Source organism: Haplochromis burtoni, unplaced genomic scaffold, assembly GCF_018398535.1.
Source record: "Haplochromis burtoni strain Fernald_Lab_line unplaced genomic scaffold, NCSU_Asbu1 Contig_28, whole genome shotgun sequence".
In the NCBI taxonomy this organism is placed as follows: domain Eukaryota; kingdom Metazoa; phylum Chordata; class Actinopteri; order Cichliformes; family Cichlidae; genus Haplochromis; species Haplochromis burtoni.
In genome coordinates this window covers 2,104,955-2,122,762 of record NW_024582389.1, presented here as the reverse complement: position 1 = coordinate 2,122,762, position 17,808 = coordinate 2,104,955, and the positions used below count along the sequence as shown (strand labels likewise).

Sequence of the window (17,808 nt, the reverse complement as noted above, 5' to 3'; positions counted from 1 at the left end):
TTTGCTCGTTAACGTGTTGACGCCGTCCAGCCCCACGCACGAGGCGATCCGTGGTAGCTTGTCAACGGAGATTTGCCGTGTTGTGGCGTTAACGTCATTTCAGATTAACGCTGACAGCACTAGTGGGAACACAGTGAATATGACTGCACATTTACGACACCATCCTAGTGCAAAGACAAGTTGAAGCAGACAAAAACAACAAGCATGCATGCTACAAACTTTACCCGAGTCATTTAGACAGCCGTTAGCACATGATTCTCCTTATGGGGACCTGATATGTTTAATATGCTGCTGAGAATATAGCCCAGAAGAAGCGTATAGTATAGCTTTTATTTTGGAAAGAGCCATTTCTCTGTAATAAACTCTCTTTTCCAAAGATGAGTGATTTCTCGATCAGATAGATTAATTTTTTTATTACTTTGTTGTTTCAGCAACATTAAATTTAAAAACTGTACTTTTGAGTTAAAATATATATTTATAATTTTAATAAATGACAAATTAAAAAAGCATGAACATTTTTTTGTATCGAAAAAATATCGAACCGTGACACCAAAGTATCGAACCGAACCGTGAATTTTGTGTATCGTTGCACCCCTAGTATATACGTGTCTCTGTTTTTCTTTCTTTTTGTTTTCTTTGTCTCTTTCTCACACATAACACCATGTGACCTTTGGCACCTGGCAAAATATCCGGCTGCTGTTGTTTTTCATTGAAGCCTCAGCCACTTTCACTTTCTCTTAAACACGCACATAGCCGTGGAAGCTAACTTTTAACGAATCATCCCGCAATCGTGCTTATTCCTCCCTATCACGTCTGTGTTATCACAGCAGAGACTGCAAACAAAAGGGGTTTAAGATTAAAAGGAAGCATTTTCCGCTGTAATCTAAACGTGGCTTTTCTTGGCAGTCCTTTATCTCAGACAGGCCTTTCCTCTGTTGCCATGACTACCAGTTAAAAGCTTCCATTGTCCCTTTGTGGCCAAACTTCTTTCCCCCCCCCCTAAGGCGTCTTTGTGTGTAATGACGCAGGCTCTTACGTGAGGCAAATGTAGACACTTGCACACAAACTCTCGCAAGGACTTTTAGGCACTTCTCACAGTGCGTACGTGAAAACATGCCTCGCAAACAGTTCTGCACATATATGTACTTTAATGTACCGCTTACTCCTCTCGCGTCATTCTCCTGGGATGACGTTATTCCCTTTGGCACAACACTGTGGAGCAGCTAAAGTTCCCAGCAGCAGTAAGATGCAGAATTATCTCACACACGCAGGGAGCTCCTTCAGCACTGCTGCCTGCCAGAGTCACAGCCCGCTGAGAATTACAGCCTTCTGACTGGATTTGACATTGAAGTATTATCAGGGAGAAGCCTTTTGAATGGAGTGGCAGAGGGAAGGAGAAGGGGAGAGATATGAGGAGACAGACACCAAGGGAGAATTTAGAAAGATGGAAAGAGAAAGTGCCATTGAGGAATGAGCTTTCTACCACTGAGCATGTACAAACTAGGAAAGGTGAGAGCAATGACAGTCACTCCCATCTGGCATGGAGTCAGCTGTGTATACAGCGTATCGAAAGGGATATCAGCCTGATAAGCCCACAGGGACCGGGGCAGATAGGGTAATGCAGCTAGATGAAATCCAGCTCAACCTAGAGTGAGAATTAAGAGGATTAAAGTTTTCTTAGAAACTTGGGCTCCTACTCCATCTCCACTTTACAAAACTGTCAATCGCATCCCACAATGACGACTGGTGATTTTCTTTTATTTTCAAAGTAAAAACAAAACAGTTTGAAAGCTTGATTCATCGTTTGTTTTCTTGCTTCTCTCACTATGCTGACAATGACTGTGTTGGCGAAAAACATTTTCATTGTAACTGCGTAAAATATATGAAATATTTGAAGGAATTAAACAATTTGTCTTGCGGTTTGTTTAATCTTGTTGGGGCTTATTTTTAAGCTGCAGACAGACTGTAACTGGCAAGGGGAGATATACGAGCACACATAAGGAGGCCAGATTGAGAATAATGTGGATGCAAAAGTTATAAACTGTCGGAGCTGTAAGGAGGCGAGTAAAATAAATAACCATATCCCAATAACTGAAGTTAAAATACTTTTACATAACAAAGACTTAATTACTTCCTCTAACATGCGCTTGTGGGTCATGCAGCACTCCTCTCTGCCTTCTGCTCACATTGTTTGAATATATAGACCCGAACATTTAACAGTTCATCCCCTGTTAAAAAGAAAGCAACATTTTTAAAAGATTTAAGACTCACAGTCCCTCAGTGTAAAGATACTTATTAAAAAAGTTGTACTTCCCTGGAAGTATTATTGGCAAAAAGCACTTTGAGTATTAATAGTAAATTTACACATTTTGAGGAAATTTTAAAACATTTGCTTAAATTTTGAAGAACAATTTGACCCAATTCAAAAAAACTTGCTCCCCTTTCTTATGTTACATCCAGACCAGATACTCTTATCATACCCAGCATGCACTTGGAACAAAATGCTAAGACTATTCCCTTCACTGAACAATTTCTGTTTATGTAATGTGAAATTGTCTTATTGTCATATGTCTTATAACAAATGAACGTAACAAGCAAAATACTGAAAGTGGTTTAGGGACAAGGACTGGACTGAAAACTTGAAACAGTTGAATCTAGCTTATTAAATGTCACAACCGTTGCTCTGAAATATCGTGGAGCAGATACGCCGTATGAAGCAACAAAACAAGGAAATACTTTCTCACTTTACCACTAGTATGATACTGAGGCTTGAAAGTGGTTAAGGGTGGCCAAATGGAACTTTTCACTTTCTTATCACAGCTGAGCGTAATTGTTTTCGACATTTGGGGGGGAAAACCTTGATTGAGTTTATTTCATTAGGCTTTGTGCGGTGCATTTGAGTGCAATCAGGATTACTTGCCCCATCCAATTTTGCTTTTCTTCCCTGGTAACTGTCAGTGAGGTGAATGCAAACAGGATGGCTAATCTTTGTCGTAAGATTTCCCCCGCAGCAACATTAGCAGAGCGTAGATAGACATGTGCGGAAAATAGGTCACAAGAAGGAAAATCTTGGCGTTAGTTGGTGTATGAATCACTGTTTTGTTGCTCTTGATTCTCAAGTTGCTCAAGTAAAAGTTTGATATGTTTAAGTGAGGTTATGTTTATAGTTGATATGTTGTAAACACAGCAGTTTGAGCATGTGCGTGTGTGTTTATTCTGCACCACTGAATTGCTCATTAGTGAAATATTATTATCCCTAAACACTGTGATCCAAAAGCAGCGTATCCCATAAATGAATTGGAGATGTAGCGACTTTCTGTCCAGCTCATTTGAGAGAACGTGCGTTTGTGTTTAATGTTTAGTTTCCTTGCAGGAAGCTGATTAAGGTGTTGCAAGCGTAGAATTTTTCAGCTATAACATCAGCCGAGTTTATAACACTCACAGCAGAAACAGTCATTTTTTACTAACCAGCTGCATCTAACCAGCGAACTCTTCCTTAGAGGATTTGAAAAGAGTAATAGCCGCAAATTTACATTTTAAGTGGAACACTCCAGTAAACAACTTTAGTGTTTTCATCTGGTAATTAGCTAGTTTGTCAAAAAAAGAGAAAAAGCCAGCTTAACTGTGATTGCACTGTAGCAATCTTTACCCATAAATTAGCATTTTGGAGCATTTGCTCTTGCTCAAATTTATATTTACAATTTTAATCAGGAAAAATAACTCATGTTCTCTCATCATCCAATATATCTGAAATTATTAATGTAGGAAAGCACCTTTCATTCATCTATAACTGCATCTTTCTCCTTCCACATTCCCTCTAGTTGGAGTCTGGTGTGCCGTTGCCCAGCCCGATGGAGCTGATGGGAAAGATCTTGGTGAAAAACAAAAAGAAACACCACAAGACAAGTGGAAGTGCAAAGAAAAAACTCTCTGAGCAGGTTTCTAACACCTGCAGTGATTCTTCCAGCGTGTGTGAGCCTTCCTCCCCAAGCGCAGGTACTGCACCTTTAATATAATACACACACACACACACACAAATTCTACTAACAAAGCCATCAAATCACAATGGGCTCACTGAGTTATGATATTTCAGATGTGTAAAAGCTAGCCTAACCATCTGGGTCCCTCTGTACTGTGGACCAAGAGCTCTGTGCCGTCCAGAAACTGAATCACTGGAGCAAAACAGTGCTATTGTTTAACATTCATCACTTTCATGGCCCTCTCCATCAGCTGAAGGTATTATTGGCTGTTGCATGCACTCCCTGCAGGCATTATACATTTAAACCGGGGCATCTTAAACTCTGGCCAGTTGTGTGTGAGTGTGTATGTATAAAACGCTCTCTGCTTTTTGCTGTAACTGCCTAATATCAGTCCTATTTGTTCATACGTTTGCCTTTTCAGTTGTGTACTACATACGCACTCGCAACAGCACCAGGTCAGCTTTGGTGCTAAGGGATCTCAAAGTATGCCAAAAAATATCCCCCACAGCATTACACCCCCAGCCTGAACCGTTGATACAAGGCAGTCTGGATCCATGCTTTCATGTTGTTTATGCCAAATTCTGACTCTACCAGCTGACAACCACAAGAAAAAATCGAAACTCAAATCTTCTCCTGTACACTTTTGGCGAGGCCGTGTGAATTGTAGCCTCAGTTTCTTGTTCTTGGCTGATAAGATGTGTGCGGTGTGTGTGTTGCTGTCCATCAGCTTTAAGGGTCGATGTGTTTCTTGTTCAGAGATGCTCATCTGCATACCTTGGTTACTGACACCTTCCAATCACCATGAAGCAGTCTGTCCATTCTCCTCTGACGTCTAGCATCAACATGGCATTTCCTCCCGGAGAGCTGCCGCTGACTGGATATTTACTCTTTTTAGCAGCAACTCAGTGCTTTGATGCATGTAGACATGTTCAAGACAACCTGGGTCAATGAATGTTTTGATGAATATGGATTCTCCATAAAACCTAGAGATGGTTTTGTAGGAAAATCCCAGTAGATCAGCATTTTTTGAAATGCTCAGACTAGCCTGTCCGACCCAAGTTCAGAGTCATTTAAATCATTTTTTTGATGCTCATTTTGAACTTCAGCATGTCATCTTGGCCATATCTATATGCCTAAATGTATCAAGTTGCTGCTGTGTGATTGGCTGTAGTTATGTTATGTGTATCATTTGGTTGTTACAAATGAGTGAGAAAACACGAACCCATGGCCCCCACAGTGAGAGTCTAGGACACATTTTGCTGGATATCCATGGTCCTGTAATCAATCACTTCTATCCTAATAAGTATGGAAATTATTTGAATCATTTAAGTCTAACATGGACTGACATGTTAGACTGTTCTCACCACCATCATCTTAAAAACACCAGGGTCCAGAGTCTGGGAAAATCAATATGAAGCGAACTGGAGCTGTGGTGGCAGGCAGTGGCCAAACATATATTGTTTTGTCTATTTATTTAACATCCATCTACATATTCCACTGGACCAAGCAACATGTCACCTTTAGTCTGCCCTGGTTTTTGAGCTTTAAGTTCTTCTTAGGCTAAAACACACTGCCCCCTGGTGTTGGAAAGTAAGCACTACAAGTTCACGGTCAGGAGTCCTTTTTAACTGGTATACACGTTGTAAAATAACCTTTGTTTTTGAGATGATTTACTGAGTAAACTAAACAGTAAACCTTGAACTGAAAAATATGAGGATGATCTTCAGTGAGTGCTTTGTTTTTAAATCGCAGGTTCCACCAAAGAGGAAGTGGCAGACTCCACACAGCCCTCTGATGGTACTGAGCTTACACTGAGACCACAGGGCAGAAAGTCTATTGGTGAGTCCATGACCTCAGATGGAGACTTAAATCTTTAGTAGAGCCCTCATTAGGCCGGCACAGAAGCTATAGGTCAGACAATTACACCGTTAAAATCAATTTCCTCTGTCAGTGCGACCTCCGATTCAGTGGGAAATCTTAAGCAGATCTCTCATTATGTGGGTGCAGAGGCTGGGTCAGCTCAACCAAAACAATATTGAAATTCATTTCCTCTGTCTACGAGCGCCAATAAATTAGGACCTGCCAGCATGAGCCTTACTTGTGTCGCTGTTTTAAATGTAATGGAGGCAGTCGTGGGCTGTAAATGAAGACCATTTAAAGACAGACGGCTCCGTTCGTGTTCGTGCAACGTTTGCATTGATTTGGCAGAAATAAAAACTCAATTTACACTCATTTCAGCTTTGTTTCATGCATTTCTCTGCTATCCTGTCTGTGCCATGCGTTCTAGGTGAAGTGGAGGCCGAAAGCGAGGACGAAGATGATGATGATGATGACTGTAAAAAGGGATCAATGGATGAGGTGGGTATCTTACAGGTGACAGCCATCAGTTCAAATCCTGGTTATAATGGAAACAGACTGTGTAGCCTATATGTGCTGAGGTTGTCCTCTAGTATATGATCATGTCTCCAGATTGTGTGTCTCCAAAATCAATAAAACCTTTGCAGAAGGATTCTAACAGACTTTTTTGGTAACGTTTCTGCTGCTTTGTATTTTCACGTTTTTTAATATGTGTGCTTCCATGTGTAGGGCACAGCAGGCAGTGAGGCATTCGCTACAGAGGAAATGTCCAACTTGGTCATCTACATCCAACCTGTCAAATTTAACAGCTTTGAGGCTTCCAAAAGTCAGTAACAACAATGAATACTGAATGTGCAGCAACAAACAGATCACTGTTAAATAAGCTGACAATTGTATACCATTCTCAACCCACAGAGATCAATCGAAGCTACCAGATGTCATCCTTTGTCGAGACCAAAGCTTTAGAGCAGCTGACCAAATCTCCTGTAGAGTTTGTGGAGTATCCCTATGGTTATACCGAAGCATCTCTCTTTCTGTCCTTGCTAAGATAAGAATTCGTGCTTCAGTGTCTGATGCCATGGTTCTCAGCTGGGTGAGGAGAGAGTTGTTGCCTCAAGTGGGGGACTCCAAGTATCTCGAGGTCTTGCTCACAAGTGCAGCGATAGAGGAGAGGGATATTTATATCTGTTGTGGTGTCGAGAACGTCATGAGCTGTTGGTAGTGATCGAAAGTTACACGAGAATAAATGAACTTCTTCTGAGAGTGTCTGGGCTCATTTTTTGGAGCTGATGGGTGAAAAGCTCAGAGTAGATGAGCATAGGTGTTTCAAGCATAGATGAACTGAAGAATAGCCTGTTATTTCAGCCTCATTTTACCCCTTCATAGTAGACAAAGGCTGAGTGTGTTCCTTTTAGCTTTTTCCTTAACTTGCTTCTGTGGATTATGTTGTTTGTGAGTGATTTTGGAGTAGTAATCCCAGCAGATGTTTAGTAGCATCACTTAGAAAGTATTTTCAGATGCAGGTCATGCAGTCTTGCCCTTAACAAGCTCTGTTCAGATACAACAAGCTGCAGCTGAGCAGGATCTACCCTAAAGGCACTCGAGTGGATTCATCCAACTACAACCCTCAGCTGTTCTGGAACGCAGGCTGTCAGCTGGTGGCTCTCAATTTCCAGACTATTGGTGAGAGGGAAGCCCAAAACACATTCCTTCACACTGAAGAATAAACTAAAACACTCTCACTTTTATGTCATTATCCAGGTTTAAATATGTTCCTATCCTCACCCCACAGATTTATCAATGCAGCTCAACCTGGGCATGTATGAATACAATGGGAAATGTGGCTACAGACTGAAACCAGAGTTTATGAGACGGCCGGATAAGCACTTTGACCCATTTACCGAGAGCACAGTGGATGGGATAGTAGCCAACACACTGTCTGTGAAGGTGTGTTTATGTTTGTGTTTTGTGTGTGTACGTGTGTGTGTGTAGCTTTCTCTCTGTATAATTAAATTTTTCCTTCCAGATCATCTCAGGCCAGTTCCTGTCAGATAAGAAAGTGGGCACATACGTGGAGATCGACATGTTTGGTTTACCAGTGGACACAAAGAGAAAAGCATTCAAGACCAAGACCTCTCAGGGCAATGCCATCAACCCTGTCTGGGAAGAGGAAGCCATTGTTTTTAAGAAGGTGAAACTATGGCCTTGTACACACGCAGTGGTAACATTAATTCCAATCATAGACTGTATATGCAGTGTTCTTGATGTACAGTCCATCAATCCTTTTTCATCCCTTTGAACTTATCTACTTATTCAGTCAAGGGATTTGACTACTGTGGCTATCAATATGCAGATATTGATAGGTAGCTGTAATGGCTATATGTCATAAAGCTTGAAAAAAACCTGGGGTGTCATTTAATTTCCATTTTGACATCTTTAGATAATTAAAGCGCTAACGCATTCATATTCAGTTTATACCTATGGATTTAAGCAGCAAAGCCACTGTTAAAAAAAAAGGTTGGCTGCATTAATCTTGACCATCTGCTTCCAGTTAATGATATAACAGTAAAAACAATTTGTGTGTTTTATTCCCATTCATAATATTATTCTTAGGTTGTCCTGCCCACGCTAGCATCACTGAGGATAGCAGTGTTTGAGGAAGGAGGGAAGTTTATCGGACACCGCATCATTCCTGTGTCAGCCATCCGTCCAGGTGACAAAACTTTGCACTTATTCAGCATAATTTCACACATAGGTTGGCGTTTGGTCAATATCAAAAAAAATAACTTATATTAGACTTTATATATTTATAATACAGTTTGATAAATCATGAAACATTTGCATAAGCTTTGCTTTGCTCTAGAGCCTGACCGATATTTCTGCCCTGATTTGTTGGTATGCCGACATCAGCTGTTGACTGATATATCAGTATCTGATTTTAGAACAGCTGATAGATGCAAATTTAAAAAGAACCAACCATGTTATGACTGTTGATATTGCACAGTTGCTCGACCAAAGGCCACTCTACAGCTTCCACGTTGGCACTTTGTTTGGAGCAAGTAATGCACGACTTGTTGTGACAATAGAACAAGATTTATTTAAACTGCATTGCCATTATTGTCTCAGTAGGGACTTATAAATAATTACATGTAACAGTTTTAGGGAAATCTGTGCATATTTCATGTCTGTGAAAGAAATGAAAAAATATTGTTTCATTACCAGATATCTGTATCAGTGTTGTGGCCATTTTTGTTGAATGTTTATAAAATGCAATTTGTATTCATTTTTTGTTTTTTCCTTGAAGGTGTAAGAATATACTGACCTTAATTTGTAATTAATTTTATTGGATAAGCATTCGATAAGTGATTGGTTTATTAGTTTATGGACCCTCCCATTAATTAAGAGATGAAGAGCACCTGGGATGGGTGTGGTAAAGAGCTTTTGTTTTTTGTTTGCCAAATGTCAGATGGGAAGACGGGAGGGTTAGAAAATGATTTTTTGACCACTTTTGAAATTGTTAAAACAAATTAAGTTAACTTTCGTTTAAGTTTTAAGAAGTTATTTGGCTGATTTCTGTTTGTATTTTTTTTCCCGAAATAAACGGCATATGATTTTAAACAATGGAGTCAGAAGTGCGTAGCAAAACAAACCTCCCGTTGCCACCCACGGCCTTTCCTCGGATTTTTTGTTTGGAAAGTAAAAGGCCGCGACAATCAGTCTTTAAAATCCAGTATCGGTCCAGCTGTTCTTTGCTTTGATGTAAAACTGTTGTTTCTGGAATGATAGAATTAAAATCTAACCCAAACCTTGCAGGCTATCACTACATCAGTCTGAGGAATGAGAAGAACCAGTCCCTGACGTTACCTGCTCTGTTTGTGTATGTTGAAGTAAAGGACTATGTCCCAGACACATTTGCAGGTAAGTCAGGTGATCGCAAGAAAGAAGAAAAACAGAAAAAGAAATGTGTTTTTTTCATCATCACTCTTTTCTTCCCTGTCCTCAGACGTCATTGAAGCCTTGTCCAATCCAATCCGCTATGTCAACCTGATGGAGCAAAGAGCCAATCAGCTGGCTGCTCTCACCTTGGAAGAGGGAGGGGAGGAGGAGGGTGACAAAGAGGTGTGTGTGTGTGTGTGTTTGTAGTTCTCTCTGCATCACAGGTCATCCAACATGCGTCTCTCCTCTGTACTCTTTGTGTTCATGCTTAAAAAGCTTTGAGGCCAATAATCAGTGGCTGATGAGATGAGCGGTCCCTCATACAGATGGGCACTCTCCTCATTATGAGGAAGAATCTGGTTAAGAAGTCAAAATATATCATGGGGAAGGTGAGAAGATAAAGAGAGCAGAAACAATTTAGAAAGAGATAAGCGTAAAAGGCTTTTTAATACCATCGCAAGTGCTTTGAAACCCACAGCCATCTAATAGCACTAGTGAATAAAATGATGGATTATTAAGCACAGCACCACAAGTTCACACAGATACTATCAGCAGACTTTGTTTGGAACAGTTTTTGTTTCTTGGTCACCCATGAGAGACTGTATTTCCAACCACAGCTATAGCGTCATTGCAGCAGCATCAAGTCTAATATGGCATCGATCTGCTAGATATCACAAATCACCCCTGCGTATATTACCACTGATTCTCAGGGGATGCTTTATTTTATGCCTGATGTTTTTAAGAAAAAGGCCAGCCTTAAAGTACATGAAATCCTAACAGTATCTATATAGTTCTACCCAAATAATATCTTAAATGCAGGTCTGTGTGTTTAACTGTTGTTTACAGTGTTTTGAATGATGATGTGATGTATTGTGACTCAAGTAAAAGAGCAGCAGTAAAGCACTGGAATACTTCCTACAGTGCTGATGAAAATAATTTCAAAATTGAAATACAGATAAAACCTGTGATAGATAAATAGTGGTGGGGTGACACTTTAAGCTTACATAAATACAGAGGTTGTTTAAAAAGATGCTCAGAAGTCAGCGGAGTTTACCGTCAGGTCCTTAGGTAGTTGGACAGAGACACAGTTTTTGTCATTTTGCCTCTGTACACCATCACAGTCTATTTTAAGTTACGAAGTCACCCACAATTCCACATGAATGCAAAGTCCTGATGTGTGAGACTGTGTCATGAGGCTGAGTAGACTGAGGGGCGAAGGGCCTGTAGTACTAGGGAGCTGTGATCGCTTTGCAGTGTACCTGACCTCTAACTAGTGTCTTAATTGTAAGTCTCCTACTATAAAGCCTATCTACACTCACCTTAGCTGTGTTAATGTTATTATTTTTTCGTATTATCAGTCTATTAAGATTGCACTTTGTATGCTGTAATGTTTTATCTTTCGCTCCTAACCAGGAACACTTAACCAAAATTTAAATTTTAGTGTACTTTGCTTGACTGTGTCATGAGATTTGATTGAAGTGCAGACTTACACAGCCCTGACAATGGATTCATACAAAAGAATCACCAAAGACCAAGACTACTGTTTAAAACACTGCAGGTTTAAAATGTTTTGTTTCTTTTTTTTTTGCAAAAATGCAACTAAACTTTGTTTAAAAAGATGGCATTTCTCACTTTAACCCTGCCCCACGCAATAACAGTACAATCTACTTCACACATTAAAGCACGTAGTGACCAACGATGCACAGTATATACACGCAGTATAGGCAATCACACAGTTAAACTAGAGTCGGCAGTAAGCTTAAATTTTAGTACAGGCTCCAGTTTGAAAACAACTTAAATGGCAAGAAGCTCAGAATTCTGCTGCTTCAGAAAATGTGATTTATTTATTTTTTTGCTTTGTTTCAAAGTGACAACCAAGGAAATATTAGATCACAGACAACTCAGACTAACAGGGTCAGCAACAGTGCAGCAAAGGGAGGAAACAGGGTTTTACTGACGTTGTTCATTTGCAAGTAGGGGACTGTTTGAATTTACTCAATGGAGACGAGCACGAGTAATGTAGGTGCCAGTGTATCAGGTAACAGACACAGACTTAATTACTGAGGAGAGATGATTTCTAAGACTGGAGTGAGGATAAATTTAGGATGACAGACAAGGCAGGACGGAGTTATCTGGGGTTATTAGGAAAAGCGAACCGGAGAGCAGGGTTGTTCCTGAAGGGCTTCTTTGATCTGTTCTGCCAGCTGATATGATTACCCACGAGAATGGCCAACAGAGAGCTGTATCATGCTGTGACCATGGAAACAGTGACCGAAAGAGGCAGAGCGTGGAGCGCGGAGCACAGTGTGGGGAGATAAGTGTAGAGAGCAGAGGGGAGAAAAAAGGGAAACATTCGGTTAGCATGACAAAAAAACGAGATCATTTAAAATTGCATTAACCTTTCAGAGATAAGAGCGTATAGGCCGACATTCAGGCAGGCCGACGGGAAATTAAGATCTGCTGCGCCTCAGGAAACCATGCTGAGAGTGGGTTACCAAAGCTATGTCTACAAACTAAGCTGCACGGCACAACAGGGCCAACAAGTGAGTTCTGAATACAGGTGCAAAGGAAGGAATTACTCCTACTGTTAGACTCAAGCGTCTGTTTTTTTGTTTTCTTCTTTTTTATATTGTACTTCATATGAAGAAGTTTGGAAGTATAATTCTGCCTGATTTAAATGATATTTGGGATTTAAGTTGTTCTGCAGTAGTTTTACTTTGCATTTGCTTAATCCTGAATGTTTCATATGATGCACAGGTGGAGACATTAAGTGATGCCCCCTCAGAATCAAAGGATCAGAGGATAACGCCCGCTGAGAACGGACTGAGCCACACACCCACTCCCCCCAAACCTCAGTCGCTGGTCAGCCACCAGCCTCAGCCTGCAGGTACTAAAACAGCGTACCTGCCTTCATTATCATCATCATCATCGCTACACGTCCACAGTCAAAAAGATATTCATGCCTGAAAGGCTGACTTTGAGTAATTTTGTACATTTTTCATATCATTGTGGTAAATACGAACAATCTTAAATTTAATGGAATCTAATAACTAACTAACTAACTAATTATTTGAATAAGTAAATCTTTGATATAATCTTGGGGAATATTTTTTTTCTTACTGTCTGACTTGATTTAATATATATAACAATGCATTCGATTAATATAGAAATCGCTGTTTGTACCCAGTTTACTGACTTTACTCCCACTTTAACTGATCCTGTGAATTCTGAACAGGCTCATTGAAACCATCAGTGAAGACTGAAGACATCATCCAGAGTGTTCTCACGGGTGAGCTTCTGATTGCTAGATCTATAGTGATTTTACTGATCTCTGTTCCTATCTTTATTTGAAATCACTTCTTATCAAAATTAAGTATTTATTAGACCTTTTGACTTGATTTGCAAGATAATAAATCCCTGTGTTGCCCATATTAAGGTCCTATTTCTTTGTTCAAGATTAATTATTCATGGTTGCTTTTGCAGAGTAACAGCACTTTAATATTATGGCCTTCCTTAGCGATGGGAAACAGTATAGTGAACATATAAAAGTTTGTTGTACAGTAGTTTATAATTTTTTCATTAGAAATCTTTTCCCTTGACCTTTCTCTTGTATTTAGAACTGGAGGCTCAGACAGTGGAGGAGCTGAAGCAACAGAAGGGCTTCGTTCGGGAGCAGAGAAAGCAGTACAAGGAGATGAAGGAGCTGGTTCGGAAACACCACCGCAAGACCAGCGAGCTGATCAAGGAGCACCAGGCTCGTGTGTCGGAGCTGCAGAGCCAGCATCAGCGTCGGCGCTCTGCCCTGCAAAAGAGCCATAAAAGAGATGGTAAGAAAAGGTAGGTGGCCTCCTTTTCTAGTGTTCAGTTTTCCTTTTATTTGCCTTCTTTTTGTTTTTGAAGCCGTCCCCTCCTGCTCTGTGTCTTTAAAAGAAATCCACCAAAATTACAATTAGTAACAAGCTCTTTTTTTCCAACATAAAAGCTACTTTGCTCCCAGATCAGGCTGCTCCGCATGTTTGATTTGGAAGATTTTCATTTTCTTCCTGACACATCTCTAAAGGGATTTGATTCTCTCCTGGGATCAAACTGAGGATCTTTTGCTTGTCAGGCAAATTTGTTAACCACAACACTATAGAGAAGTGTGGAGTCAGTGGACATGCCAGACCACATAACCGATTTAAGAGGACCCAGCAGTGGCACAGCCCTGATGAGCCTCCGATTCAACTTGTGTCAAAAGTGCAGATTTCTGACTATATTCCACTTTTTAATTTTAATAGTGCTATTTTGTGAATTGTATTGAAAATTTTCATGTAAGTCCTAAACCGCAGAAATAGACTGAAACTTAACCACACATGCTGTTGTGCACACATCTTACTGTAAATACCACAGAAGCGTTTTACATATTTTATGAGGTGATAATGATTCTGTTAAACTATGTAAAAAAGTACATGCAAACTCAATATGCCACACCACAGTGGAGTGCATACAGTACTAGTTAAAAGCAAACACAGGTATTAGTTGCTGAGCTGTTCATAGAATTTTAATGTTGCTTAAGACTTCCTCCAAGTTTCAGGCATGTTCATGTCCAGAACAAGTGTCTATATCACAGACTCCACCTGCCCGGTCTTTCTTTGTGTTATAAATAACTTCAAACACCTAACATCTAAGTTTTTACCATCGCTTCCTGAGAAAGTGCATGAAAATAATATTTTAATGTGCAGCAGACATGTGGTCAGAAATTTAAAGTGAACCCATTATTCCTCTCCTGATTTTCGTTCACATTTTCTTTGTTTTACATCAGTGCTGATTAATTTGCTCACAGAATATTTTCCCCAAATTCTTCATCTTTTGGCAAATGTGAGACGAGTCTTTGTGAGTGCAGAAGCCTACCTGCTGTTAAACCCTCTGTTTGCAAAACATGGCCACACCAAAGTTGGTTGGCAGGAATAGGAGGAAAAGAAGTAAAATAGCTCATTTTGGACAGGTGATGAACTGAGTTGCTGCACCAAGGCCTAGTACAGGAGAAATAATCATTTTTTATTATTTTCCACATCATGCAAAGGTAATCTAGTAGGTCATGTAAATAAATTTAGGAGTCAGAAGTGAGCATTATAGATTAGTAATGCTCTAATGATTCTAACAGTTACTGCATAAGATACTCTGCTGCGATTGAAGTATCTATCTTAATTTGTGCATGTTTTGTTTGTGTGTTTGCACGCATGTGTCCAGTCGGTCTGAACAATCTCTGTCCACACTGGACCAAGAGCTGTGTGACCTGGACCAGGAGTGCAGCCAGAGACTGGCCGAACTGAAGGAACAGCAGCAACAGCAGCTCCTCACACTTCGCCAGGAGCAATACTACAGCGAAAAATACCAGAAACGAGAACACATCAAGCAGGTACTTCTCCTCAAATCTGACAATTAATTATGTGCAGATGTGAAGAAGACCCTCGTCTAGACCTGTCTGATACTGTGTGAATAAACCAAGTCTGTAAATAAAGACAGTAATCCCCTTTATGACTTCTCATCATTATTCAGGCCAACTTGATCTGAATAAAACTTAGATGAAAACAAAAATTATGTTCTGTGTAATTTTCATTTGCTCCCAGAGCGGATGTCGCTGCGTGTTGCAGTCATTTTTGGCTGTAAATCACACAGGCTGATAGCCGTAATCATTTAATACTCTGGTGACACAGTGTGTAACACTTTGAGATGGAATCACTGGCACTGCCAGAGGAACATGTGAATGGAAAAATTACAAGGGAAATGACTGTTTAGGAAGTTTTCCTGGCTCATAGCTTTGGTTTCTTTCCCTTTGAGCTGCTAATTCAGCTCAGAAGGAAAAGGAAATAATTCAGTGCAAGGAGCCATTGATCAACGTTCAAGGGATCCTTTGAATTGACCAGATATAGTAAAATATGCGTGAAGAGAGGGCAGGAGAAGGTCATACACGTTCACATATTTGAACTGTGAGTCGAATAAATAACACTAATTGCAGATGAGCAAATGTACAGACTTTTAAAACCCTTTTGGCACATGCTCTTACAGGGACACCACGCACCACTTTATTCTCTATAAGATATCCCTGATCTCCATTCCCCCTTTTATTATTTTCTGGGACTGCTTTTAAAATGCCATTTGAATGCACAAACAAAGCTTTAGTTCAGTTAATTCCGCACGTATTCCAGTCAAAACAATTTTGCAACCTTTCTTATAATTATCAGTGGATACACACTGCACATAGATGAATGGGAGATTGAGGACCTAAAGTACTAAGTGATGCAAATTAGGTTGATGCTGCAGTATCCAGAATGCACAGGTGAGAGTGGAAAGCTTTGCATGTGAGCTTTAATAATGTGATCTATCAAGATCAGTGCATAACAGGCTGAGTAACCTACCAACTAAACAGTGTAGCTCTGTTTTTCTGCAAAAACAAGACGTTAATTCATATTAGTGAAGAAGAATTCTGATGTAAAAGTCTTGTTTTTGTTTAATTTTTTTTTGCACGCCACTCACAGCGTTGGGACATCCGTTCTGATAACGTCTCATCCTGGCAATGCAAATAAATGAAAACACTCTTAATGGGAAGTCCAACAAATACAAATGCAAAGGGATCAGCCACAAAAACAACCCTCTCTGTGCTTTTCAATCAGAAAATTGAAGCTGCATATTTTGTAGTTTTTATAATGCCAAAGGAGAGATTTGGACTGCAAGTGCTCTGCCTGTTAGCTGCCTATTTATAGACATCACACCAATTCTGAAACTTGTCTCCATACTAAGCTTGTATGCCCGTATGGACATGCGCTACTATGCACTTTCCCCAGATAAATAATTGCCAGCTGTTGCGTTCTCACATAAACTTCTGTAATATAAACAAGCATGTTCTGTATGTAAAACTGGGATAAACAGATCCCACACACAAATAGGAGCTTGCACTGATTTGTTTTGGATAATGTGCTGACAATCTCCAGCTGTCCTAAAGCTCAGAAAAGCAAGTGCAGACTAACCACAGCATGAATGCTGCTGGGTCATCCCCCTGTAGAATATTCCAGTCTTTGTTTTGCTGCCTGTGCTCAAGCGCTCTTGTGTGGCATGAAAAAATGAATGTATTCTGCTCCAATACCCCTGCGCAGTGAGCAGAGCGCAGGTGTCAGAAAAGTTTGTCCAAGCGTGGAATTAAAAAACAAAAAAGCTTAATGGAGATTGTTGTTTACAACATCTAAATGTTGTTTAATTATGATCAGAACTACAGCAACGGTCGCTTCAGTGATATATTATTTATGAAATAAACGATTAATTAAAAAGCTGATGTTTTCTGTCACATGTTTTTTGTTCTCTGTTCGTTCTCGTCCCAGTTGGTTGAGAAGCTGACCAGTATAGCAGAGGAATGCCAGAGCGCTCAGCTGAAAAAGCTCAGAGACATCTGTGAGAAGTAAGGATGGATACAGCACGCACTCTTATTCACTGAAACAAACAGAAATCACAACATTGGTTTTTTTAATTGTCCTAACATCTACAGAGAAAAGAAGGATCTTAAAAAGAAGATGGACAAGAAAAGGCAAGAGAAAATCAATGAGGCCAAATCCAAAGACAAGAATATGACAGAAGAGTAAGTGTGTATTTGGAAATATTAGGATTAATAAGCTGTTTCTATTTGGGCTTGGGTGTTTTAATTGTTTGACCACTAGGTGTCACCGTATGTTAAATATTTAGTTAAACTCTGACTACTTGCTTGGTTTGACTGATGATAAATCCTCCCCACAGAGAGAAGCTGGAGATCAACAGATCGTTTGTCAATGAGGTGGTGCAGTATATCAAACGGGTAAGCGAGCAGCGATAGAGCTGTGGCGTTACAGAGCACTTAGAGCACTGAAAAATGGTGCTCTTTTTGCAAATTTGAGAAGATTTGCCTGTAATTTGCATCTACTTTATGACAAATTCACTTTATGATATAATTACCTTATACTGTGTGTGTGTGTGTGTGTGTGTGTGTGTGTGTGTGTGTGTGTGTGTGTGTGTGTGTGTGTGTGTGTGT

The 17,808-nt window shown here is 40.0% G+C and overlaps 1 protein-coding gene across 2 annotated transcripts in view; it reads left to right on the top strand.

Annotated features, from left to right (window-relative positions):
- The window catches only part of LOC102301989 (1-phosphatidylinositol 4,5-bisphosphate phosphodiesterase beta-1), a 119,258-nt gene that overhangs the window by 92,927 nt on the left and 8,523 nt on the right, over window positions 1-17,808 (top strand). The window contains exons 14-31 of one of the 2 annotated variants that reach the window (XM_042219128.1): window positions 3,822-3,996; window positions 5,733-5,819; window positions 6,268-6,338; window positions 6,567-6,663; window positions 6,753-6,837; window positions 7,396-7,520; window positions 7,630-7,784; window positions 7,864-8,028; window positions 8,451-8,550; window positions 9,651-9,755; window positions 9,841-9,956; window positions 12,531-12,660; window positions 13,009-13,062; window positions 13,391-13,610; window positions 15,003-15,171; window positions 17,129-17,205; window positions 17,293-17,382; window positions 17,538-17,595. In XM_042219128.1, coding sequence (XP_042075062.1) covers window positions 3,822-3,996; window positions 5,733-5,819; window positions 6,268-6,338; window positions 6,567-6,663; window positions 6,753-6,837; window positions 7,396-7,520; window positions 7,630-7,784; window positions 7,864-8,028; window positions 8,451-8,550; window positions 9,651-9,755; window positions 9,841-9,956; window positions 12,531-12,660; window positions 13,009-13,062; window positions 13,391-13,610; window positions 15,003-15,171; window positions 17,129-17,205; window positions 17,293-17,382; window positions 17,538-17,595 — 2,079 coding nt within the window. Of the gene's footprint in view, window positions 1-3,821; window positions 3,997-5,732; window positions 5,820-6,267; window positions 6,339-6,566; window positions 6,664-6,752; window positions 6,838-7,395; window positions 7,521-7,629; window positions 7,785-7,863; window positions 8,029-8,450; window positions 8,551-9,650; window positions 9,756-9,840; window positions 9,957-12,530; window positions 12,661-13,008; window positions 13,063-13,390; window positions 13,611-15,002; window positions 15,172-17,128; window positions 17,206-17,292; window positions 17,383-17,537; window positions 17,596-17,808 lie in introns of those variants that run through there. The other variant, XR_006054207.1, reaches the window with a different exon arrangement.